We start from the raw sequence: 25540 nt of genomic DNA on the forward strand, positions 1-25540 counted from the left end.
AACTCACTCCGTGCTGAGAGTGAATTCTGCACAATCGCCAAATCCGCTACCAAGAAAAAGCGATTGTGACACCTTGTATGGGCTGCCCATACCTATTTAGAAGCCTCCATTTTGTTGTGTATCACATGCATGGTTGTATTCTACCAAAAATTTTGATATTAAAAATAAACTTTTCTTATCTCGTTTGATTTAGATAATTCAAGTTAGGAAAGTTTGGTAAATAACTAGTTTGATGAGCTTACTCAGTCAAGGTCTACCTTTTTTTTCTCATGGTTCAATTGTAAAAATTTTAAAATTAAGCGTACTTGACATGGAGCAATTGTATGTTGGGTGACCCTTTTGAAAATTTTTCTACCGAACCTGCCTGTGAAAATAAAACAGGCTAAGAAAAAATCCAAGTGATTTGTGAGGATAATTCTACCTGTGAAAATAAAACAGGCTAAGAAAAAATTCAATTGATTTGTGAGGATAATTTTCACTCTGGAGAATAGCCTAATCCATTAAATGAATTATTTGGGTAACTACACCAAAACCAAAATAAAAACCCCAAATTTCCCACTCATTTTCACAAACCAAAATGGGATTCATGAAGCTCTGCCTATGTGTCCTCCTCATGGTTGTCGCCGCCGCCGCCGCCGCCGCCCCTGACTCCGCCTTCTTCGGCGGATACGCACCAGCAGAGTTGCCGGAACATGATCGACGGCTACTTTTCCAATACAAATACGACTGGAAGTTGTCTCGTAAAAAGCATTTAAACTACAAAGCGCATCGCGACAGCTCTTACTATGAACGCAGGATGCGAAGGAAGAAGGTGAAGCCTTATCCCCGTGGCTGCGCTGCCATCACCGGCTGCCCTCGAATCACCGACTGAATGATGATCCGTTTGTGATATCTCCTTCAATGGGTTGGGCTGATTGTTTTCTTTTACAAATCCTCTGCTATGGATTGGAATTATCCAGTTCCTTAATGTTTAAATAAAATCATTGCAAATCCTAAATTAATTCCAATTTTATAAAATTTAATACAATTAGTAGAATAAGTTCCAACAATATGAATACTGCCTTTTCACACCAACAAAGAAAATTGAAAAAACATAAGTGGTTAACGTTCTTCTATTCAAAACACCATCGAATTTGCAAGGAATTTATTTGCAAGGAATTGACATGGGGTATAAATCATTCATGTTTAGGAGAAGAGATTCAGTACTTTTTGATCTCCAATAGAATACGTACCCTCTAAATCTTACTTTTGATCGTGGGTTTGAATTATTTTTATCAACCTATGTTAACTTTATTTTTAATATCGTACAACAATGCATGTGAGACCCAACAAATGGAGGATTCAAAAGATGTATGGGCAGTCATCCAATAACACACACTCGATCTAAATGAACACAAATAACAGAAGAGAGAAAAGAAAGAATATTGGTTAAATTTGTATTATCTCTCCACAAGTCATCAATACAAGACTTTTAGCCAATATATTCTTCCTTCCATTTTCTCTCTTGTTTTTTTTGTTCATCTAGATCGAATGTGTACGTTGTTGTGCAATTCTAACAACTGGTATCAGAGCAACGGCAGAGCCCCGCGTCGACCTTTTAACTAATAAATGCACCCCTTCCTCCAACCTTTCATTTTCTTGGTAACAATTTCTTGTATCAGTTTACTAAGACAAAACTTTCTTTTGAACAACGCCTCACAAAATTGCGTCGAAGTCAATAGTGGCCCATACTTCAAGTGACCATGCTACCGCTCTAAACCCGTTAGATATGCATCAATAGAATATCAAGAATAGGAGCAAGCAAAATAAAAGAGAGAACCTAATAAAGATACCATGGCTGCACAAGCAACACAACCACTGCTAGGCATAAGAGGATTGAATGGTCCTATTGACTTTGTTAGTGAATGAATGGTCAAAGAATATTCTAAGTATTAATCAAATTTTACCAAAAGACTAAAATGCCCCCCATCTACAGATAATTAAAACTTATACAAAATTGTGCGAAAATGAAAAAATAGGAATATATATATAAAATAAACATAAAAATTTAATTTGGATGAAAATTTGCTGACTAGGGTGTAGCGACTAGATTGATACATTCTAAAGTTCAATAATTAAATTGTTACTTTTATGAAAGTTCGACGACTAAAATAATTTATGACCAAATTTTTGAATCTCTCTTGAGACGACTTCAAGATTGAGAAATATTTTTACAGAAGAATACTTACGACCACGATTGGTAGTCGTATGAATCTAGAAGAACTGCAATTATCACGTCCTCGTCTCCATTGCAAACAAGGGATTCTCCAAAATTTGTGTCTTGTCTCACTCCAGATAACCTGAAAGCATGAAATTTGAGACAAAAACAAATGCTTAGGCACAACCAAGAGATAAAAGTAGTACAAATATTTGAGATGAAAGTTTAAGGATTAAAAGAGGACATTCAAGAACACCATAATGAAACGAGGATGTTTATAGGCTTACACAAGTTGTTGGCACATGTAGAAATGTTCTTTCAGAGACAATACAGAACAACCAACGCATATACTGTGCTCATATCACAATGTGGCTGTCCAAGGAGGATCTCCATGGATTCAATTCTGCTTACAGTAACGACCACCTACAAAAATGGACTCGGAACGTCTTCTGGCCGAAATCGAAGCTGAGGACTGAAAAACAAGAAGGCAAGAAACAGGGCCAAAAGAAGAAAACGTCACGTACTGGATCGAGCAGAAGAATAAAGAAAGTATTTGAAGGTTTCATTCAGATGGACAACACCATTTAACTACAATTTGCTTCAGATCATTTGGTATGAATGTGGAGAAGAATTGAAATAAGATGGTTTCAATGTAATAGCATTGCGTTTTGGAAGACGTATAGTACCCCAATCCACAAGTATCTCATGCCAATGGAGGATTTTAAACCATTCAGGTTGTAACTTAGCCTATTGTTAGATATAAAGAAGGATGTCAGTTCCCCTTAAACTAGACTTTCTCCATAAAGTTAAAAGTCTTAAATTGTTTTGTTGGCTTGATGACTAGTCACAACAAACGCTTGACATTCTACAGTAGAAGCTGTTCGTTTATAATTGCTGCACCCTATAAAATATTAATATCACTTCAAGGGAGCATGTGAGATCCCACATCGGTTGGGGAGGAAAACGAAACATCCTTTATAAAGGGTTGTGGAAACCTCTTCTTAGTAGACGCATTTTTAAAAAAAATATTGAGGAAAAGCCCAAAAAGGACAATATCTGTTAGCGGTGGGCTTGGGCTGTTACAAATGGTACAGAGCCAGACATCGGGCGATGTGGCAGCGAGGAGGCTGAGCCCCGAAGGAGGTGGACACGAGACGGTGTGCCAACAAGGACATTGGGCCCTGAAGGGGGTGGATTGGAGATTCTCACATCAATTGGAGAAGGAAACGAGTGCCAACGAGGACGCTGGCCCCGATGGGGGTGGCTTGTGAGATCCCAAAAATGGGTGGATTGTGAGATCCCATATCGGTTGGGGAGGAGAACGAAGCATCCTTTATAAGGATGCGGAAACCTCTCCCTAGCAGACACGTTTCAGAAAAATCTTGAGGGAAAGCTCCAAAAGAACAATATCTACTAGCAGCGGATTTAGATTTAGGTTTAGGTTTTGGTTGTTACATACCACTTCTTCAACTTTTATAACAATGAAATGAAGTAGTTGAAGTTTACTCACTTGGATGATGAATCAGACAACTTGTTCCAAAATGACCATTGATTTCCATTTTTCCCCAGCAGAAATGATTGCGGTTCCCAAATCAACAAGATATATAGGTATATGAGGTTGGCCATTAGTCATTTACTGAACTTCAATCTCGAACGCATGGGAAAATTTGGATGCATTAATTCAAACTCGATACAATAACACATTCGATATCACCAATAATCCCGACACGAACACGAGCCATCCTTAAAATGATGGAACCGATTGGCATCTCTCAAGATGATCTCTCTTCCTGTAACCTTTGCAATAAGTTTAATAGCAGTGTGGCAATCCCCACAAACACGAAGATTCTTCATAACACGAATCGGCATCCCTTTAGGTAGTTTGAGAAGTCCATAAGCCACAGCCAGTTTCTCACTATGATATCCCAAGCTTTGCACTTTCTCTTCTTCATCGACATCGTGTAGCACAAAACTTCGATCCGGGTAATATCCTTCCTCTCTTAGCAATCCAGATAACCACTCTAATGTTCTCATGATCTCAGAATGCTCAGGATGTCCAGAGCTCTCACCTCCTGTAAACATGTGTACTTTCTTATCCACATCAATCCAGCTACAGCCTGGGGACTTGCTCACACTTCTATCTCTCATAGTTCTTCGCAACTCGGCGACATCGTTCCATCGACCTTGAGATGCATAAATATTTGACAACAAAATGTAAGGCCCTGCATTCTTAGGCTCAAGCTGTAGAAGCTTCTTGGCTGCAACTTCAGCCAAATCCAATCTCATGTGGGTTCTACAAGCACCTAATAAAGACCCCCAAATAATAGCATCCGCTTCCATCGGCATGTTTTCGATTAAATCCATCGCCTCGTTTAGCTTACCCGCTCGACCAAGCAAATCAACCATGCATGCATAATGTTCAATTTTTTGTTCCACTTGATACTTCATTTCCATGGAGTTGAAAATTTCTAAGCCCTTTTTCACATTGCCAGTGTAACTACATGCTGAAAGAACTCCTATAAATGTGATATCGTCGGGCACGACACGTGAAAAATGCATATCATGGAAAACTTGTAATGCTTCCTCCCCTAGACCATGTTGGGCATATCCTGTAATAATAGAGTTCCACATGACAACATCCTTAGTTGCAAACTTATCAAATATTTGTTTTGCCTTCACCAGATTGCCACACTTTACATACATCGTGAGAAGAACAGAGGCGACATAGACGTCGAGGTCAAACTGGGATCTCACCAGCTGTGCGTGTATCTCTCGACCATGATCGAGAGTGGCTAAGCTAGCACAAACTGAAAGAACACTGATCAAAGAAGGAAAGTTTGGCCTTATTCCTTCTCTTTGCATCATACAAAACAACTGTAGTGCTTCTAACTCAAGGCCTTTCCTTTCATACACTTTAATCATAGCACTCCATGTTCCATCATTCTTTTCTCTCATTTGATCAAACACTTGTCTTGCTTTTGGAACTTCCCCATTCTGGCCAAAACCAAGAATCATTGCATTACAAGCAACAAGAGACTTAATTGGCATTGAATTAAAAAGCTCTGAAGCCTCATCAAGCCGCCCACAATTGGTGTAGCCCATCAGCATAGCTGTCCATGACACTTCATTTTTCTCAGGCATAACTTCAAACAGCTTTCTAGCAATATCCACTTGCTGGTTCTGCACATATCCAGTGATCATCATAGTCCAAGACACAACATTCCTACGAGGCATCTCATCGAAAAGCCTACGAGCTTCAGCTAAACGTCCTGCTTGGCAATACCCTCCAATCATACTAGTTCTAGCCACCACATCCTTCTCCGGCATCATATCAAAAAGCCTACAAGCCTCATCAATCCGACCTTCTTGAATAAGCCCCTCCAACATCACCGTCCAAGACACTACATTCCTTTCTGGCATTTGCCAAAAAAGTGCCTCTGCCTCAGACATCATACCCTCCTTCGCATACCCCCTAACCATTGAAGTCCAAGAAACAACATTCCTCTCAGGCATTTTATCAAACACTTTCCGAGCTTCATTGATCATCCCATTCTTAATATACCCAGAAATCAAGCCGTTCCAAGATACAGTATTTCTCTCAGACATTTTATCAAACATGTTCTGGGCTTCCTGAGGCCGATTGTTGTGAAAGTACCCAGCAACAATGGAGTTCCATGACACAATGCTTTTGTCACCCATTTCATCGAACACAGCCCGAGCTTTCTCGATTTGACCCAGTCGAGAATACCGAGCAATAAGAGAATTGGATGAAATTCCAACCATTGAACAGTAGAAACGATTCAGCACTAGACGAAAAAACATTAATCCAGAGGACATCGAATACCCAGATGGAAGAAATCAAGAATTCAAATTCTGAATAACAAGCTAAAGAAACAAACAGTTAAATGATACTAAAGGTAGACGCAAAACAGGGAAGAACTTGACATGCCGTTGATAGCAATCAAACATAGCAGCCACCACAAATGCGCTTCAAAACGAAACAGTATAATAATCCGCCAAAAGAAAAAAAAAAAAAAAAAAAAAAAAACATGTAAGGATTACACGATAGGTTTACTCTGTGCACTCAACAAATAGGTTTAAATTCCTTCGTCAAAACTTAAAGGAGTTCATGGCATATCTACAATTTTCTGGCTAAATTCTTTAAAAAAAATGCCTCCAAAATCTGTCATTTACTTCAAAAAAAAACAAAAAAACAAAAAAACAAAAAAACAAAAAAAATCGAATTTTGGAATATGACCCTTTTGATTATATTGTTAGATAGAAAATAGACGTGATTGTGACTAAAAATGATGTGATAGTATGTTAAGAATGAGAAATCCAAATAGAATTGGGATCGAAAGTATGATCTTCATTCATGTTTACCACGTTTAAAACAAACTATCACCTAGTACTTAAAATAGGACAAATATATAACTAATTAAATCTGGTAAATAAATAAAATATACGGCTAATCAAATCTCACATAAAATATACTACTAACAACTCCCAAAATATCAGAGATATACTTCTAACTAATTATTAAAATATATCTCTAAAATATCATATTAATAATTAGGAATAAGTCGGAATTTCATTTTTAACAAACCAAATTTAACTATAAAATAAAATTTAATTTGTTTGGCTATCATTTTTATTTTCGATCCAATAAATTATAATTTTACGAGATTATTATTATTTATTTATTTATTATTATTATTATTGAATTGAATCACTATACTCTTATGCTTATAAATAGAATTAGAAAGAATATCTATATGGATAATCGAATTATTAAGAATGAACGTTTCATTCGTGCAAAGAAGTATTAGAACTTGACTTTGATTTTATATAGAATTAAATAAAAATAAACGTTAAACAAACTTGCATTGAAGTAATATCGAGAATATTCTTACGAATCTTAATCTTCTTTATAAAGTCTTTATGACTATGACTCAAACATAAAGTCAACGTGGCGCTACACTCATCCGTACAGGGGTGCTTGCATTTACCTGGAATGTAAGAGTAACATATGACTCGAGTTTTTAAGAAATACTTATTAAGTGATCTCACTATCGGGGTTAGGAATGCAAGCACATGCAACATGGGAGACCTATTCTTTTATCAAAGCATATCATGATCTTAGGCAACTTTCTTATCTGAGTAAGGTTGGATGTGTAGTACTTCTCTACACAACACTCACGCGTGCGAGCGTAGGTCTATTAGGCAGGCTCGCCCATCCCTTTGGCCTAGACTTGTCGGATCCACACTCGCTAACGAGCTCATTGTCGAACACCACGGAGGGAAAGGGTCATCAATACATCATGGTAAACACAATGTCATAAATCATAAAAAAAAAAAAACCCCTCAAAATCACTCATAACTACCACATTGAAACTCCCCCCGAGAGATCTACGAGGTTCTATGCTCAGTGAACAACTCAATCCTATCCCATGTTGGAGGCTTCTTGGGTTCCCTACGATACAATCTACATACCTATGTCTAGGGCTTCATGCATTCCCTGCGACATAGTCTAAGTACCTACGTCCAGGGTTTCATGCGTTCTTGCGATGTAGTCTATATCATAGGACCATGTTGCACTGCACATCGAGAAGTCTTTAGGATATCTCGGGTTCTAGTTCTAAGAGTTTTTTTTTGTTAAGTCTTGAAGCACAACTAAGACAAAGTTCTTAACAAGTACCTCCTAATCCATATGAGTCATAAACATGCATAAATCTTTCAGAAGCATCTTGTCACTTGATATTCATAAAAAAATTTGATTTCTTATAAAATGTCTTGAGGGGTAGTTTTGTACTTTTCCTCTTGGTTCATACCCTAAAGTTGTTCTAATCCCCTTAAGATCTTGCATACTTGCCCTCAATATTATAAATGAGTCTTATATAAAGTTCCGTAGTATTCCGAGTCTGATTTTGAAAACTTCTTAGAAATCTCTTAGGGGTATTTTGGTCATTTATCACCTCAAATCTTGGTTTAAATCCTTAGCATATACCAATGGCCTTATAACTTTGTATAATCCCTATAAACTATGACATATTTGAATGGACACCTGAAAGCTAGGTTAGTATAGGACATTATCAGAGCTCTAGGTTATTTATTCTATAAACTAACCTACGAGGTAGACTCAGCACGTTCCATGGTTCCACCACTGATACTCCATTGCTATTAGGTATGCCTTAGGAAATATAATAAACGATGTTGTTTCGTTATGTTATGTTTTACCTTACATGGAAAGTGAATGTGAATTGATGTATTGATGATGTTTAGATTTAGCAAAGTTTGTAATGTAAATGGGGAATTATGGTTTAGTAAGCTGTTAAACACTATATATGCATGGAAATGATTTTGCTAAGGAAGGTTTGATGTTTCAGTTAGATGTCTCGAACATAGTTAAAATACGTAGTGTTATAACCATAGAGATGAAAAGGAATGTACCAATGTATATTGACGAGTAAGTAGTTCCAAATGAAAATGACCAAGGAAGCTTGATAGACGATAATGTCTTATAGTCTATTATAGATATTAAAAGCGATAGTGTTGAAAGAAAATTTCATCACTACAAAATATGTAAATATGAAATTAAAATATCAGTATCAACAAAAATAACAATAAAAATTATGAGATAATTGTTAGGATTAGATTTGATTTAGTCCGGCCAGATTCATTGTTCAATAGGATGAGAGATTTCCCCTTCTTCGTTCTTCTGATCTTTTCAGTTTTTCCCATCCATTTCTAACAATAATACCATAAAAGTTGACAAGTACGAAAGTTATGAAGTGATTTAAAAGTATCGAGCCACAGTTTAAACGAGGCATTACGATCATGATCAATGTTTTACAAGTATTTTATAGGGATGAAGTGCAATATGAGATTTTCAAGATATCTTAAATTTAGGAAATCATGATTTAAAATTGATTTGAGGGAGAATTCACGATAATTAAAAATGTAAAAATTGTTTATAAATCAATTAGAAGTTCCCCGTTAATTTTTAAAATGACCGAAATGCCCCTATAATTATGTACCAATGACTCAAGTGACTTCTAAATGACATGAAATTTGCTAAAGACACTTATGTCATAATTTAAATGTATTATATAAATCAATTCTATGTTTACTCAGGTGTATATTTACTTTTCACCCAGCTTTTATCTATTCAACGTGTCAGCCACACATCAAAACAGGCACGCCGAGCTCAAACTCTTTTTTTTTTTTAATGGGGATCGACTCGACGTGCCTCATCAGAGAAACAAGAATACATCTTTTTAGTACATTTAAAGAATAAAACAGTCTTCTGAACCAATTTCATGTGTCTAAATTCCTAAGAAATTGCCTTTGTCTGTTGAAAACTGTACAGAATATCTTGCAACTCAACATTAGGCATTCAAATCTACCCACAAGTTTCATATTCCATCGCTCACTGAATTCTTTCAGATATAAAAAGAAGCGAGTGTTAACGTTCCATATCGGCTAATTTAAGGAATGATCATGGATTTATCATCAAAGAATTCTATCTCCATTAGCAAAGCCATGAGAGCTTATACTCAAATTGGACAATATCATATCATTGTGGAGAGTCGTGTTCATCTAACAGCAAGAACGTTTTCATTGAAGTATAAACAAATTAGAAGCAATGAGAAGTGGGTAAAGCTCTAAACCTGCAATAGCTGAAGGAGCTTGGTTATCAAACATTCTTCAACTTCTTCATCTTTGAAGGAGGCCATCGTCCCTTCTTCCTCAAATGGCGCTTCTGAACAAGCCGCTTCCTCCGAAGCCTTATCTTCTTTGCTAGCTTCATCCTTGCCTTCTGCTCCTCCCTCTCTTGCAGCTTTGATTCTAATGGAAGTTTGTCAACTGGAACTGCAGGGGGCTGTGGTTCACTACTGTCTGTTTCTACCGTAGCATCAATCTCAGACGCAGCTTTCACAATCAATGACGATCTATTTTCAACAAAAGAGGGGTTTCCAAGTCCAACTCCATTGAAATGCTTTGGCTGAAACACATTAGGCTTCATGAGCAACATAGAACCTGAAATTTAAACAACAAAGTAGAGGAAATTGAGTCAAGATACATTATAAAAAAGGAGGGGAACAGTCATTCAAATTAAAGCCAAAGATTGAGGTGATATCTAATTTTTTCTTTTGGTATATGATATAGCTTTAAAGTTCAAAGAAGAATCAGAAACATAATCGAAAGAAAATTGAGAGACCTTTGTAGTATTATAAAAATCACGACTCTCTACAATGGTATGATATTGTCCACTTTAAACATAAAGTTCCATGATTTCGCTTTGGACTTTTCCAAAATGCCATAGAGCCTCCTCTGAGGCCTATAGAGCCCTAGAATAGTCTCCCCTTAATTGAGACTCGACTCCTTTCTCTGGAGTCCTCGAACAAAGTACGCCCTTTGTTCGACAGTTGAGTCACTTTGACTACACTTTTGAGGGTCTCAATGAGGATTCTATTGAATCATCATTAAAAATCACTACTCTCCACAATGGTATGATATTGTCTACTTTAAGCGTAAACTCTCGTGGATTTACTTAGGGGCTTCCTCAAAAAGTGTCCGGAGATATATTCTCTACTTATAAATCCATGATCATTCCCTTAATTAGCCGAGATGCGACTCACTTCGAACAATCTTCAACCATAATCACATAAAATTGAGGGCGATGAACAAGAAGCAGAGCATTCAGAATTTAAAACACAAGTTACAGAAAATAAAAGCACATTCAGGAAATAGAAATTCAGTGCACATCAACTAAAAAGCGTAAAATCAAAAGCCTCTAACACACAGATACTAACTGCTTGACAAAATGCCTGACAAACAAATGACTACAAACAATTCCTTCAAGTACATAAAACAAGTCTTCGTGTTCGTGAATACGAAACTCGCCATTTGCATTAACACGCAGCAAAAAGAATAAAGTATAAAGAGAAATGAAGATACAGAATCAGACAAAAGCATTCGTTCGATCGCATCGAACAAAGAGGCGGGAAGGGAAGAGAAAGATAGGCATACTTTGGGCGGCAGAGGTCATCGGAAAACATGACGGCGACGGCGGAAATAGAGATGAATGGAGAGAGGTGGAGACGGGATTGGAGCAGAGAAGAAAAGCCATGGTGTTTTCTCCGGCAGCGCCTCGCACACTTTGGATAAGCTCTATTTTGGTCTATTTATCAAATTTTGCCTTTTCTCTTTACAAAATGTCATTTTTACCCTTCTCAATTTAGATGAATGATGCAAGAGTATTGTAACCATTAGACTTCCACCACTTTTTTTTTTTTTTTTGAAAAATTACTCCAACCATGAAAATCCAACTTCAATCCAAATCGAACTCGAGACCTACAATAAAGAAAAAAATTCGGGTTGACCTAAACTTCATGACCCGATTAGTGAACATCTTCTCACACACTTCGTACGTTCTTCTTGTTGCCTAAAAAATAATATTTTTGAAAAATGTTGATCAGTAGGGTTATACATGCATGCACACATAATCAATACACATACAAAATGCATTATAGGACTTGAATTTAGACGGTATAAATATGTCATATCTTTTCCTATACACCAAAGACCGATTTGACCTAAATTCGAACACATATCACTCATTGTTTGCCAAGTCTGGAGTGATGCTGTGTTTTAGTTGACAACTGTTGTAATACCCGAAATAAAGTTAAAGTAACTAAAATAAGATTAAGCCGCCTATGAAAGGTTAAAAAGATTCAAGGGAAGGAACTAAAACATTTAAGGACAATGGGTTTAAGCAAATCATTTCAACATATAATCATTTCAAAGGAAAAAGTAAGCATTAAGGGCAAAAATGACATTTTTTAATTTTTAAGAAACTTCTCAAATAGAAAAAATTTTAAGGTGTTCTAAGAAAGGAAAAATTACTAACGAGATAAATAATTTTTTTTTTCTTTTAAGTTTGGATTTTTTCAAAAAAATAATAATAAAATATTTCAAAAATAACAAATTACCAAAATACCCTTTAGCCAATGACAAATTACGAAAATACACAGTATCTTCATCTTCAACGGTTGGATGTTCACCAAATCTGAGTATGTTCTAGAGAAGACATTCTAAAAAATTCATATCCGACGACCAGAATTCAAAATGGAGGTTGGTCGCTTGCTAATAGGGGAGAAAAATTTTCGACGGAAGTTCTAGAAAACTCAAACTCCAAATCACGACAATCTTGGAGGTTTTAATGTCAGTTTAAGCTCTACTATAAAGTTTGAAGTAGGGGCGGTCATTTGGAGTAAGAATGGAGCTAGAAGATTACCCATAAGTTTGATGAACGAATTTATGTTTGGTTCATATAAAATATTGTAAATGTACACGTCCATACGGTGCATCACTGTAAAAGTAACCCATGCCTAAATGATCACGCAACAAGTATGAGGTTTCACTATTTAAATCATTATTGGGTGATATGGTATAATAATAAACATATCCATGCATAACATAATGCTAATCATACATGAACATTCATTCATCACTTTTTCTTCCAATTCAATAGCTCGTATTTTAAAATATAACTGTATGTGTTATTCATACATCAAAAAACTTATTCAGTCAAGCCTATGAACGTCCAACTGTAAATTTACTTACTTCAATGAGCTTAATCCAATGATCCTATGTTACCGTTAGCTAACTGTCACTTAGACGCAACTCTAAGGGAATCCAATTTTACCTACGACCTTATATATGAATTAAGCTTAAAAGACTCGAGAACCAACTCCCCAACCGTAAGAAGACCTCATAAAAATTGACCTCAAATGCCTCGAACCATATCCAAATTCAACCTAATATTCCTTAGTCGTATGAAAAAGTTTAAACTGAGTTATTGAGAGAGAAGTCCTCTTACCGACAGTGATGAACTTCTCTATCGGTTTATGATAAGGATCGACCAACTTCAATGGATACCAAACTTGAAATGGTTGAGGGAAAATGCTTAGGACATTTATTTGAACGGAAATGGTGAAGGCCTTCCTTTCTATCCATGCATGAACAAATAGATTAACAAGAATTTTAGTCAGTCATCTATGATCTCACGAATTTAACCACGGTCAGATGATGAATCTAAATTTAATTATGAAACTTTTCAGATTTTATCTAATAATATTGCTGAAGAACAAAATCTTTAAATCTAAATTACCCATGAATCCAGAAACGATAAGAAACGATAAGAATCAATAAAGAAAAGTTTTGAAACCGATTACATTAGTAATCAAGATCAAAAGTAACTCTAGCATACAGGTTCTAGACACAACGTTTTGCAAAGTAAAAAACTTAGATTTCAACACAATTAAAGCATAAACTCTTTTCTTTTCGATTCAAAATGTGATGTCTTCAATGAAATAAAAGATTGTCAACTTCTTCCTATCTGTTATGTATAACACCAATTTCAATCTTTCAAATCTTACTTTCAAAACTCTTTTTCGAAATCTCTCTGCTTCCATTTTCTAAAACTTTCTTCTTGAACCGGAGCTAGAGGCTCGAGCCTACATCGCTTGGCCATAGGCGACGCAAGAACGAATTGGAGTTAATCGTAGCTCAAATTTGCAGAGCATGTAAGGAAGACTCCAACATTTTTTAGAATTTCTTTTGACGAGCTCACCATAACTTAAATATAAGTGACTAAAGCTCGTTGTGACTTCTCAACTCTCATCCTTGTAATTGGACTTGAGGTATGAAAAATCCTTGGTCTTCGTCTTCGTTCATATCACCCAAACTCCACCAATTGACCATCCTTTTTTTAATATTACAGAAATAGGTGGACAGTGGATTCAACGATCGTGACAATTCAGCAAACGTGAACAATGGATGGTAGTCGATGCTGCAACTCGACTTAATCGACGACGTTGGAGGGAAATCGCAAAATCGTGCATCATGGATCCTTATTTCATGAATCAACAGTGAGTAGTCCGAGACGAGAGCGAGTAGAGGAGTGAGAGAGGACAAACCCAAATGAGGGAGATTGTACAGCAGACAACGGATATGATGTATCAACATTATTAGAATGCCACTTTTTTCTTTTTCTTTTTCTTTTGCCTACAAATTTTGATATTTACAATTATATGAACCAAAAGACATCAAAATTATGTTTCAATTCATGCCATCGAAGAAGAATGAAGTTTCATGTTATAAATTTCGGGTAGATAAATTTCGGATAGATTACAATTTAGAGTAATTTAGAGTTACTGTATTTCATTAATGTATTTTAAGACTTTTTATTTACTTTAGGTTACAATTACATAAAGTTAAGTATGAATGTTACCACTCTTGGATTGCGTTTAATACTTTCATTTTGTGACTATATAACTTTCATTCTGTGGCTATATAAAGCCATGTATGTTGTATTTGTAAGGAGACTTGAAAAATACAGTAAAAGGAGTTTCTTTAGCTAATGGCCAGGTTTCTTTGCAATTCTATGAAGTTTTGGTTGCATGTAAAATCATTCAAGCTCGACATAATCAATCTTGCTTGTGGAGTGATTCAAATCTTAATCAAGTGTTCTTGCGTTGAGATTTTTTATCAACAAGAATCATTCAAGCTAGACATGATCGATCTTGCTTGTGGAGTGATTTGAATCTCAAACAATGTTCTTGCCTTGAGATATTCGATCAACAAGGTAATCTGAATCTTACTCCCCTTGTAGTAATTCCTTATCTAGTTTAAAAAATAGAGAAATTTACCTTTATTAAGATAAAAGTTACCTAGAATTCAACCAAAAATGGCAATATGTTAGCATACATCCAAACAATTCCTTAAATATCCGCCCCTAATTTAAAACACTAAAAGAAACAGGACTTCAATTTCAATTTCAAGACTGAGCTTTTATTCGAATCAAAGACAAGTAATTTAAGTCTAACAAAATAAAATTCAACCATTAACATTCTCAAACCTTGAAAAGCACAAGCCTCCAGTTTCCAACTAATCCTTTCTAGACCAATCACGCCTTGCAACTACGGGAAAAGATCTTCTACTTGAACAGGTCTGGGTTCAACCAATCCCTGCAAATTTTCAAGGTTTAAGACAATGAAGTTTAACTGTTGCTCATTCATGATTGATGCAGTATTCAAAAAGAGAAGGAACATTTTGTATCGTACTTGCTAATGTCATCGAGGTGATCGTCGAAATCCATCACGCCTTGCCATTTTTCAGATGATATGAAATCCAACAGGACAACGTTTGCTGACGGTTCCTTGATTGTTAGCTGGCTGCTTCCATCTGAACCAGCCAACTTCCAATTCTTGGAGGTTTCCCTCGTGTATAGCTGATCGGAGACGAAACAAACGAAATGGAACAAGAAACGCATTATGCAGCCATCTCCTCATGCTTAAGGTCTACTTTATTTCATGGTGAAACAAGCAATATAGACAAGGCCTATAGTTTAAAAGGGTTCCTAAGGTGACAGAGTGGCAGCAAAAGATAGCCAAGATAATGAATAAATGTTCATCAGAAATTACAGTCATTTGAAAAATGAAATAATATACGGATAATATCTAAATACTAGAGAAGTTTCATACAACACAAGTCAGTAATTTTAGATCTCAAGTTTCACATTAGATAGAACAAATAATAATTGCTTGGGAGATATTCGGAAAAAAAAAGGGAAAGCGACTCGAACAAGAAGCAACCAGGATCGATGCTGGCAAACAAAACACTCAAAATCCCAGAATAAGTAAATTTCCACTGACAACACTTACCATCATAAGTTTAGTAACGAATTTGACTACGTTGAGATCTTTTTATCTTTTATGTTAAACAATTGCCAAAGTTTGAGCTCACTAACATATTTAGATTGATCTTTCGAGTTCAACCACATGTGGGGTCGGAAACTCAAATCACGTACTTTTGGTCAAGGATGTATGTCTTAATTATGGTGAGATTGTGCCACACATCCAGATTGATGTCATAAACTATGAACGCTGGAGGAGTTCAACTCAAAATTAATACTTTTGACCAATAAGATAACATATAATAGTTACCTCCTCTAACTAACGCATACCTTTCAAAAAAAAAAAAAAAAAAAAAAAAAAAAAAAAAAAAANTTCAACAAGTGATCTTCCGCACTTCTGAGGCCAAATAGCAACTAATAAGGAAACATGTACGTCAGGAGAGGGCAAATTGATGGTCCAACATCCAACCTGAACCATGGTTTACGAGATAATAACCAATACAAGGACCTCCAACTAGCCAAAGTATATTATATATATATATATATATATTAAAAGGGAATGATTCAAGTGATTCGAATCTCAAATAAGTTTTTTTACTATGAGATATTTAATCTGTAAGGTAATCTAGATCTTACTTCCACTTGGGGTGCTTCCTTATCGTTTTGGGGTTCTTGGATATTTTAGATTTAAAGGTCTTATTCTTCAATAAGGTTCTTACATTGAATTCCCACGAGTTGCAATTATTTGGGATGAAATCATCTTAATTCAGGGGTTTTAGCATTTTTTATCAAGGGGTTTGCACATCCACAAGGGTTATTAGATCCAATTGGCTAGAGTTTTCATATTAAGGGGCCTCCAAACGCTCCCAGTATTCTTCCAAGAATTGAAGGAGAACATCCAGGTGTTTTTAACTGCTTCACAATACAGATGGATATGTATTTGCTTCCATTACAGCACTCTATCAATCACTGTTTGCACAATGAACTTCTTTGAGATCTTTAACTTCAAATTAAGTCAATCTTATTGATGTGTAACATTTGGATCTTTTCTCAAAAAAATAATAGAAAGATTTACAATAGAAAACCCCCATAGCTTCAAGCAACCACCTTCTGATAATTTATTTAGGGTCCAAGAAGCCCCCAAAAAACAAGAGATAAAGAAAAAGAAACCTACTCCGCTGCCTCCTCATCACAAACGTGCCTCCTATAATATAGGCCCTAAGATTCTCCTTTGATATAAAACGTTATGCATAAACTCTGGTGGCTGAGGGGCAAACTAAATAAAGGAGTGTAATGGCTCACTATTTAATTGGGCAAAAAATTTCTAATGATCAAATGATGTTTCTCCAAGAAAAGTCCTGAAATTCCAAGCAGAACATCTTATGTTCAATTCTACATCTAAAACTGGAGCAGCTCCAACATTATGGAAAATTGAAGATTGCCCTCCAATTGACTCTATCAAACTCTCACCTCCTTAAAACAAACCCCACATGCTTTATCCATTCCAATGCAGAATACGTACAAGCTAACCAAATTTTCAAACAACATTAAAAAGGGGTCAGAAAGTTCAATAAATTCAAGGGTCTAGTTACCCGCTGGAATTAAAGTTAAACAAGACAGAAAGTCAGTGAAAAGCTCCAACATACATTTCTTTATATTTCAAATAGCATAAGCAGAGATAATGATATCAAGTCTCCACCAATGGAAGGTAACTGAGAAATTGTCTAAAGACTCGAATACATTTCTCGTGACATTTTCGTGGTGTCAGATCAATTAATTGGGAAAACTATAAGAACCTCCCCCCAGTAAATGAATGAATTATCAATGATGTAAGAGAGTTATTTATACGAAACTGAACAAAGCTGTTGAGGATTGTTGGGAGGGAGTCCCACATTTGCTCATTTAGAGGATGATCATGGGTTTATAAGTAAGGAATGTCTCCATTGGTATGAGGCCTTTTGTGGAAGCCCAAAGCAAAGCCATGAGAACTTATGCTCAAAGTGGGCAATATCGTAGCATTGTGGAGGTTCATGATTCCTAACAAGCAGTTGGTCCCAGAGAATAATGCGCCAATATCAGCATCAATCTCACCCAAAAATATTTAAAATTTTCATTTTCGCCATTTAACATTACTCACCTGAATCAGTTTGAAACAGACTAAAAAGAGGAAACTATGGCGGAAATTCTAAGGAAGCGCGCAAATACATTTACCAAAACCATGATAAGAATTCTATAGCGACATACTCACCTCCACTACAGGGCTTCTATCCTTTCTCTTTGGCAAAGCTTCAAGTTTTCTGTGATCTAACTGCAGAGAAGCAAGAATCAAACAACAAAATATACAAATCACTGCAGTTAAAGTACAATAAGACATATCTTACCAAAAGAAGAGCAGCATGAGGAAAGGATCGAGAAATATGATCAGCAATATTCTTCGCTACACCACCGACATCATAATCATCAAAACGCTCGTTGGCGTGAAAATACCCCACGATACTCAATCCCTTAGCCGCATAATATTCTTCAATCTGATTCCAAATCAATCATGCCACGACTTCATCAATCATAGATCTCAAACACGCAAGTGAAAAAGGCAGTAAAAACGGCAACAAACACAACAAATTCTCGCATGAGCAACTAGTTCACTCAAACCTAAACATGAAATTCCGCGCAGAAGTGATGAAAACGAGTACCAGAAGGAGAGAGATTTCAAGCTGAGGGAGGAGGCCGATGCTGGAATGGAAGAGGGGGACAGATTCGGCAATTTCGATGACATCATTGGAGCCGGAGATGCGACCTAGGAGGACTCCGTTGACGGCGGAGGTCCGGTGCTTTAGGGCGTGGAGAACGAGCTTTATGTAGGCATTTTGTGAGATTTCAAAGCGTAGATCACCACCCATGAGTGAGTGAGCTGGTGAAACACCGTAGAGTACGCCGGAGGAGACGGTGAATGGGAGGAGGACGAGGCGGAGTTTGCAGCCACAGCAAAGCCGGACAGAGTAGCCGCGAAGTGGGAAGAAAGAAGCAAAACAAAAAAATTAGCAAATATATTAATCACATAAATTGATTATTAGTGGTAGAAGAAATCATATATTTCTGGTAATTTCATTTAAGTCGATCCAATTGCCTTTGTAAAAGCCCCTAGCGTTACATGGATCCAATTAGAGACCATTATGGTAAATCGATTTTCAAACTTTTCTGTTCACATCGATCTATTTCGATCCCCAAATAATACCGAAATTAGTCTGTGTTTTAGGAATTCCGTCATGGATTCATCTTCAATAAGGGTCGAGAATCGATTAAAAGTGGTCAAAGTCAACGGCAAAGAGAAGCAAGAAGAGAGAAAATCACATCAGAGGAAAAAGGAGACTAAATCCAATCAAAATTCGAACCAGAGTCTGAACCTTAACCTCTAGACCTCAGTCGTTTGAACTTGTCACAGCTTTGGATGCCCACTCCAACCATGTAGACGCGCCCTGTTTCACCTCTGGTTGACACCCAGCCCATGTGAATGCTCAACCTAGCCAGTGTGTCCCAATCAATCGCCAACCCACCACCAGGTGTCTAGTGTCACAACCTCACTAAGAGAAAGTAGGTTGTGACCCCCACACACAAGAGAGACAAGGGGCGACCCTTACGTGAGACCCATCCAACCACGTGAGGATTAAGATTGAGAAGTGTCATGATGCGACCAAGGAAGACGGTGTATCATCTAACACACTAATAGTGTGCATTCAAGCTAAGTCAAGGCATATGCAAGATTTGTGAGAATGAAGTGACACAAGTGTCGAAGACAAACTCGAAGAGGGCAAGGTAAGGCCCCGGGCCATAACATCAGAAATCAGGGTTTTGATATGAGTTTCGACATGTAGTTCTGAAGTTAAGTCTGTCAATATGAAACATGAAAAAATTTGGTGTCAATCGAATACTTGAAGGATGATGCACGAGTCCGTATGACCGCTCACGAAAATGTCGTCTACTCGAGGAGGATTGAAAATGCCTCAAAATGTACTGTAGAGTGAGACATGGTGTTGGCTCTCCACCGCCCCTAGGCCCTGTGACCTAAGCGAGTTACCTTGTGGCACATACGTATGTCGAAGTGTGGGCGAGCGTTGCAGGATTAGCATCTTGGACATCTTCCTTTGAAAAATGTCTTTTAAGGACTGTACCGGCATGGGGTGTGCCAATATTGCACCCCAACCCATGTGTTAGAGGTTGGAATATGCACCCACTATCCAGAATGGATGTCATAAATGGTTTAGCATGGACAAGGGAGAGTTCAATACCCGATGAGGACCCGGATGGATGGATGTTCGAAATGCCCCCATCAGATGCATGGTCAGTCTCCGTCGAATGTGTCCAAGCAAGCCAAGAAGTTCGAGCTGTCTCGAGACATGGAATGGCATCATGGTGCATGAGGTCGTGTTGTTAAGAACCAAGATGAAGATGAGATGCGACGTTATATACGAGAGACCTTAGCTTAAGTAGAGGCAAGATCGAGCCAGATGACTTTCGTTCCCCTTATGACTTTGTCGTGAGCGTGCCAAGACCACGACGCCGCACGATTGAAGAAGTACGATCATAACAATTGATATGAGAGCCACACTTTATGTATCCAAGTCGACAAAGAACTCGAGAGTTTAATGAAAATTTTGTGAGTGTGTCACGACCACTATTTCAAGAACACCCTTCAATCTCGATCCGATATTGAGAAGGGAAAAAAATCTAAAAGATATATAAATGTAAAGCACTCCAACACGAGGAAGTGAAACACTTTCCCCCATTTGATATTTAATTCATGTGTCATCTTTTCAACTTGGAAAAATGAAGGAAAAAACAACGTAAGCAATAAGCAGCTACAAATTAAAGGTCATTTACATACGAAAATTTTCACAAAAAAATACAATACCCTGTGTATCTTCTTCAAACAAAGCTGGAGCCTCCATGTATTTTAGAGACAAAATTCACCCATTTTTACTACAAACAATCTTCAAAACTCAATTCATGGTGAAAAGCTAGTGTATCGATTATCCCGAATACCCCATCGGGTGGTTCCTCGATTCACTGCTCCCTGCTCCGCCATGGTTGGAGCTAGAATTCGATGACCGAAATGGCCACAGATAAGAGAATGGATTCCGCCTTCCTGGATTAACCCTGGAGGAGCCATTGCCATTGTTGTTGTAGCTGTTGTTTCGGTTTTGACTGTTGGTGTTATGGCCCCCGCCCCCCATTACCTGTGGTGGCAGTTCCTGGCGGCAGACAGGGCAAGAGTTGTGCTGAACCAGCCATGGAACTATACAATCTGAGTGGTACATGTGATTACAGGCCATCTGCCTTGCTTCAGATCCCAGTTCAAATTTTTCTTTGCAAACTGGACAATGTGAATCTGAGCGAAGATGTCGCTGCGTGATCTTAACCGTTGGCATAGCGTCAATCAATGATCTAGATGCCGGTGGAGGACCACGATGACCATTTTCCGAAAGCTGTTCGAATAGCTCCTCCAGTCCAGGGCCTATGAAGTAGTCACCACCATCACCCCGTGTAATTCCAATGCCAGGAGCCCCATTGAAGAGAGCTTCTAGCCTACGGTTTCTCAAAGGAATTTGACCACCAAATATTAATAGAGGGCCAAATCCTGGGTTACGCTCGAAAAGTGACTCTGATCTTCCCCTCATGTCATTTCTTTCGGCTAACCGTTGTCTCATAAAAGCAGAGAACGCTCCCAGCCCATGATCACGGTCTTCGTCATGATCCAGACCAAAGAAATCAAACGGGTTTCCAGGCACCATGTCGTCGAGTTCTTGAATGAATCCTCCATTACAGTTGGGGCAAACTGCATCTCGACCACAAAGACGTATCGACCTTCTGCATCTATAACACCAATGGGTGTTCTGCCCACTCGACATCCTCTCTCCTCCTACTCTCTATAGAAATATATTAGCAGAAGAAAGCTGAGACTTATCCCTGAAACTCCTCAAGCACCAAAATCTTATCTCAGCATAATGTCTAACTTTTGCAATATATATAAGACTAAATCAACTTCAACGAGTAAATAAGATGTGTAGTCATCACAAGCAACTGATACATCATGAAAAAGCATTAGAAAGAACCAAACCATACATCATAAGCCAAGCTGAAGTAAACTAATGTGTGAGGAGATCCCACATCAATTGGAGAGAGGAACGAAACATTCCTTATAAGTGTGAAAACCTTTCCCTAGTAAACGCGTTTTAAAATCTTGAGGGGAGCCTAGAAGGGAAAGCCCAAAGTGGACAATATCTACTAGCACTGGGCTTGAGCCGTTACAAATGGTATCAGAGTCAGACACCGAGAGGTGTGCCAGCAAGGACATTAGGCCCTCAATGGAGTGAATTGTGAGATCCCACATCAATTGGAGAGGGGAACGAAACATTCCTTATAAGGGTGTGAAAACCTCTCCCTAATAGACGTATTTTAAAATCTTGAGGGGAAGCCCAGAAGGGAAAGCCCAAAAAGAACAATATCTGCTAGCAGTGGGCTTTGGGCTATTACATAATGAGTTCATAAAACTCGAATATAACTATCGGTCAAGAACCCATACCTACCACCCAAATATAACCATCAACAAGTTCTATAGTTTATGCATAAATGACAATCACAACAGAAAATCCAGAGATCAAACACTTCATATTTTCATCTGCTCCACTCTTAACTCCTAACTAGTCTTTTTTTTCTTTTCTTGATCTTCCTTGGCACGAACATAACCCTATAGCTCATGCATATCAATGATTTTATAATTTTATATAGGAAACAATTTCATTGATATGATAAAAAAGGTGATACCCATCCAAAGAGATCACAAAAGATTCCTCCAGTAGATATGAGAGAATTTAACCCATAACTATAAACAAGAACCAAATTTTTACACCAATATAGAGAAGTGATGCTTTAGGACTTCGAGCAAGGAGCTGACACTGAACACATCAACATCAATATTGAGATTGAGCTAAATTTTGAGGTAAATGAATGAAACATAAAGACAAAATTTTAATATGAAGCATCAAATTGATCAAAATTTACAAAATCAAAGAAGTGGTAAAGCTAATAAAGTATCAGAATCCAATGAAGTTGAACAAACCAATCACTCCAAATTCATCCAATAAAACGCCCAACATCATAAAGACAGATAAACGTACAAATCCCACAAACTAAATTCAAGCCACAACAGTACAGAACAAGCACAAATTCATTATAAAATAAAAAACAAACTCAGAGCAGGAAACGAAAGCTAAAACACATATTCCAAAGTTGATACAAGTAAAAACAATTAACAACACTTCAAAATCCCCACTCAAATTTCAATTCTAAATAGGTCAGAGAAACAAATCAAGGATTCATCAAACAGCACCCATACGTGCAAATTACCAAAAATCCTCCAAAGATAGAAAACAGCAAAGACACAAGAAACTTCTAAAACAGAAAGCAGTGTTACAGAGGCATTGATTGGAATTGAATGAATTAACAGAAAAAGGGGGAGAAAAAGTAACCCTAGAAAATGAGTTACAGAATTTAACCTTTAGGAAGACGAAAGAGAAAAGGTGGATCCACCGAATTCCCTTTTTCTCTCGAACTGAACAGGCACAGAGAAGAGAGAGAAAGAAGAGAGAGAAAGAAGAGAGAAGACGAAGAAGACGAAGAAGACAGAGTGGATGATGGGTTAACCCAGGCTTTGGGCTACGAGGTGGAGAGAGGACCGACGTGACCTTTTGTTTCCATTTCCATTTTATTTATTTATTAATCTATTTATCTATTTATTTAATTGGTTGTTATTTTAATTCTATTTTAATTCTTATTTTATTCTAATTGGTTGGATTTAACAAAATTTTATTACATGTGGTTTGTCCATAATACCCTTCTTGAAATTCATTAAATATATAATTAAAAGTTTTAAAAAAAATGTAAATTTTATATTATTGAATTAATTTTTATAAACTCAAAATTCGAATCACTTCTCGAAGTAACTCTTTTCCATGCTTGATTGTTTACCGAACGTTTTTCACTTCTTCGATCTCTGATTCATGCTTGATCGTTTGTGTTCGTCGATCGATGGTTATTGCAGCATTCGATGCTTTTTTGGGCTCCAAGAGATTACTTTGATCTAATGCTCTGTCTATCATTTAGCGATCCAACCTATTCGCTATCTATGAACCCATATAATTTGAAATTAGAAGATTTCGAATACTAAATTCCGTACTCCATAGTTCGAGCAACATAACACACGACCCATTTTGCTACTCTATAATGCAACGTCGGGTCGTGTGTGCATTAAGTAATCAATCTACCAACCAAGCTTCTGAACCATCTAGCATCCGCCATTTCTGAAGAGCTTTATACTGCTGTATGATTTTTTTTTTTTTTTTCATTTGGTAAATCAACCATCTCCCGTATTCTAATCCTTTCAATTGTCGGCATATGCATATATGTCAGCTAAAAATTTATACTTTATTCGTAGTGTCTCATTCGAAGATTTTTCAAAAAAAAAAAAAAAAAAAAGGACTATTTTATTTATTTATTTATTTTTTAATTTNAAATTGATGAGCTTGACAAATTTTGTGTTGCAGCAGAGGCACTAGATGATACACTGTAGTTAGCTCTTGTTCTACATTGCTTGCTTGTAACATACTTCTTGTCATTTCTACAACAATTAAATATTTTTGTTCAGCGATTCTATTTTTTATTGAGTGTAAGGAGCTGTTAACTCCCTCTCGATGCCATTTTCTTCGCAAAAAAGATTGAATACAATAGACATGTGCTCGTCACCTTTATTTGTGTGAAAAACTTTAACGATGAGGCAGACATGTTGGTTCTCCATCATAACCTGGAACTTGTCAAAGGTTTATGACTTATGTTGCAGGAAGTAAACCCAACTCATACAACTGTAATCATCAATAAATAATGAAAAATAAACACTCCACGGTAAGACTTGATTTGCATTGACCTACATAAATCAACATGAATTAATTCCAGACAATTTGAAGCTGTTTTAGCTTTTCCAACAAGAAACCGCTTTCTAGTTTGCTTGCCATAAATGCATGCTTCTAGATGAATCAATTTTTGGTAACCCTAAAATTCATACCTTTATCACGGAGTGATTTTATGCCCGTTGTACGAATATACCCATACCAAGAGCAAAATTCAACACGTTAGAAGCATCCAATGGAAACATTTTATTTGAAGTCGTGAGAATTTGACCTTTTTGGCTCGATTTCTTATTTGTAATGACACGTGTTGTCGTGAAATAGAACGGAATGTCCTTAGTCATTAATTAGCCCACACTAATAAATTATACCCTAAATCAAGCAAACATTGAACACTACCCACCGTCTTATCTTACCATAATTAATTTCCTTCTGAATCAGGCACAAATTGAACACTCCCAACCGTCTTATCTTACCATAATTAATTTCCTTTTCCTTAACTAGCATCTCTTTGTTAAGACTAGCATCTCGGCAATTGTAACATTGAATGTCGTTCCTTGCTCATTGAACTGTCTTTGTCAATCATTTCTCCCTCTACCCCTGCTACCACGACCAAGGCTGTCACAAAATCCTCCTCTTCTACGACCTCTACACGTCGAATGAACACTTTTCCCTTTGTTGGTG

General features: G+C 37.0%; 4 protein-coding genes across 5 annotated transcripts; all 4 read right to left on the bottom strand.

The window, feature by feature from the left end:
* Positions 1 to 2074: 2074 nt before the first annotated feature.
* On the bottom strand, positions 2075 to 6224 carry LOC111781193 (pentatricopeptide repeat-containing protein At1g56690, mitochondrial-like). Its single transcript, XM_023661661.1, has 3 exons — positions 3708 to 6224; positions 2485 to 2669; positions 2075 to 2339 (listed from the first exon to the last, which is right to left on the bottom strand). The coding sequence occupies exon 1, from the start codon at positions 6032 to 6034 to the stop codon at positions 3908 to 3910; it is 2127 nt and encodes a 708-aa protein (XP_023517429.1). The 5' UTR covers positions 6035 to 6224; the 3' UTR covers positions 2075 to 2339; positions 2485 to 2669; positions 3708 to 3907.
* Positions 6225 to 9702: 3478 nt separating this feature from the next.
* LOC111781718 (50S ribosomal protein 5, chloroplastic) lies at positions 9703 to 11358 on the bottom strand. Its single transcript, XM_023662405.1, has 2 exons — positions 11231 to 11358; positions 9703 to 10237 (listed from the first exon to the last, which is right to left on the bottom strand). The coding sequence occupies exons 1-2, from the start codon at positions 11328 to 11330 to the stop codon at positions 9894 to 9896; spliced, it is 444 nt and encodes a 147-aa protein (XP_023518173.1). The 5' UTR covers positions 11331 to 11358; the 3' UTR covers positions 9703 to 9893.
* Positions 11359 to 14985: 3627 nt separating this feature from the next.
* On the bottom strand, positions 14986 to 19038 carry LOC111781717 (ER membrane protein complex subunit 8/9 homolog). Its single transcript, XM_023662404.1, has 5 exons — positions 18593 to 19038; positions 18281 to 18427; positions 18148 to 18207; positions 15328 to 15494; positions 14986 to 15231 (listed from the first exon to the last, which is right to left on the bottom strand). Exons 1-5 carry the CDS (start codon positions 18797 to 18799, stop codon positions 15201 to 15203), a joined length of 612 nt encoding a protein of 203 aa, XP_023518172.1. The 5' UTR covers positions 18800 to 19038; the 3' UTR covers positions 14986 to 15200.
* A 1627-nt stretch (positions 19039 to 20665) lies between these two features.
* On the bottom strand, positions 20666 to 23638 carry LOC111781515 (probable E3 ubiquitin-protein ligase RHC1A). 2 transcript variants are annotated; one of them, XM_023662158.1, is made up of 2 exons: positions 23453 to 23638; positions 20666 to 21823 (listed from the first exon to the last, which is right to left on the bottom strand). In XM_023662158.1, the coding sequence occupies exon 2, from the start codon at positions 21803 to 21805 to the stop codon at positions 20927 to 20929; it is 879 nt and encodes a 292-aa protein (XP_023517926.1). In that variant the 5' UTR covers positions 21806 to 21823; positions 23453 to 23638; the 3' UTR covers positions 20666 to 20926. The 2 variants fall into 2 exon arrangements, with proteins under 2 accessions (XP_023517926.1, XP_023517925.1); XM_023662157.1 differs by having other exon boundaries at positions 20666 to 21863; positions 23453 to 23636.
* Between the last annotated feature and the right edge of the window lie 1902 nt (positions 23639 to 25540).

The sequence above is a fragment of the Cucurbita pepo genome, chromosome LG19 (assembly GCF_002806865.2).
Source record: "Cucurbita pepo subsp. pepo cultivar mu-cu-16 chromosome LG19, ASM280686v2, whole genome shotgun sequence".
NCBI lineage: Eukaryota > Viridiplantae > Streptophyta > Magnoliopsida > Cucurbitales > Cucurbitaceae > Cucurbita > Cucurbita pepo.

What these genes read in the sequence shown, in the direction of transcription:
- LOC111781193 (XM_023661661.1), bottom strand. Translation starts at nt 6,034, where the DNA reads ATGTCCTCTGGATTAATGTTTTTTCGTCTAGTGCTGAATCGTTTCTAC.
- LOC111781718 (XM_023662405.1), bottom strand. Translation starts at nt 11,330, where the DNA reads ATGGCTTTTCTTCTCTGCTCCAATCCCGTCTCCACCTCTCTCCATTCA. An exon ending in GATGACCTCTGCCGCCCAAA is followed by an intron (nt 10,238 to 11,230) that starts GTATGCCTATCT and finishes TTTAAATTTCAG; the next exon opens with GTTCTATGTTGCTCATGAAG.
- LOC111781717 (XM_023662404.1), bottom strand. Translation starts at nt 18,799, where the DNA reads ATGGGTGGTGATCTACGCTTTGAAATCTCACAAAATGCCTACATAAAG. An exon ending in TTGAAATCTCTCTCCTTCTG is followed by an intron (nt 18,428 to 18,592) that starts GTACTCGTTTTC and finishes ATTTGGAATCAG; the next exon opens with ATTGAAGAATATTATGCGGC. An exon ending in CTCATGCTGCTCTTCTTTTG is followed by an intron (nt 18,208 to 18,280) that starts GTAAGATATGTC and finishes GCTTCTCTGCAG; the next exon opens with TTAGATCACAGAAAACTTGA.
- LOC111781515 (XM_023662158.1), bottom strand. Translation starts at nt 21,805, where the DNA reads ATGTCGAGTGGGCAGAACACCCATTGGTGTTATAGATGCAGAAGGTCG.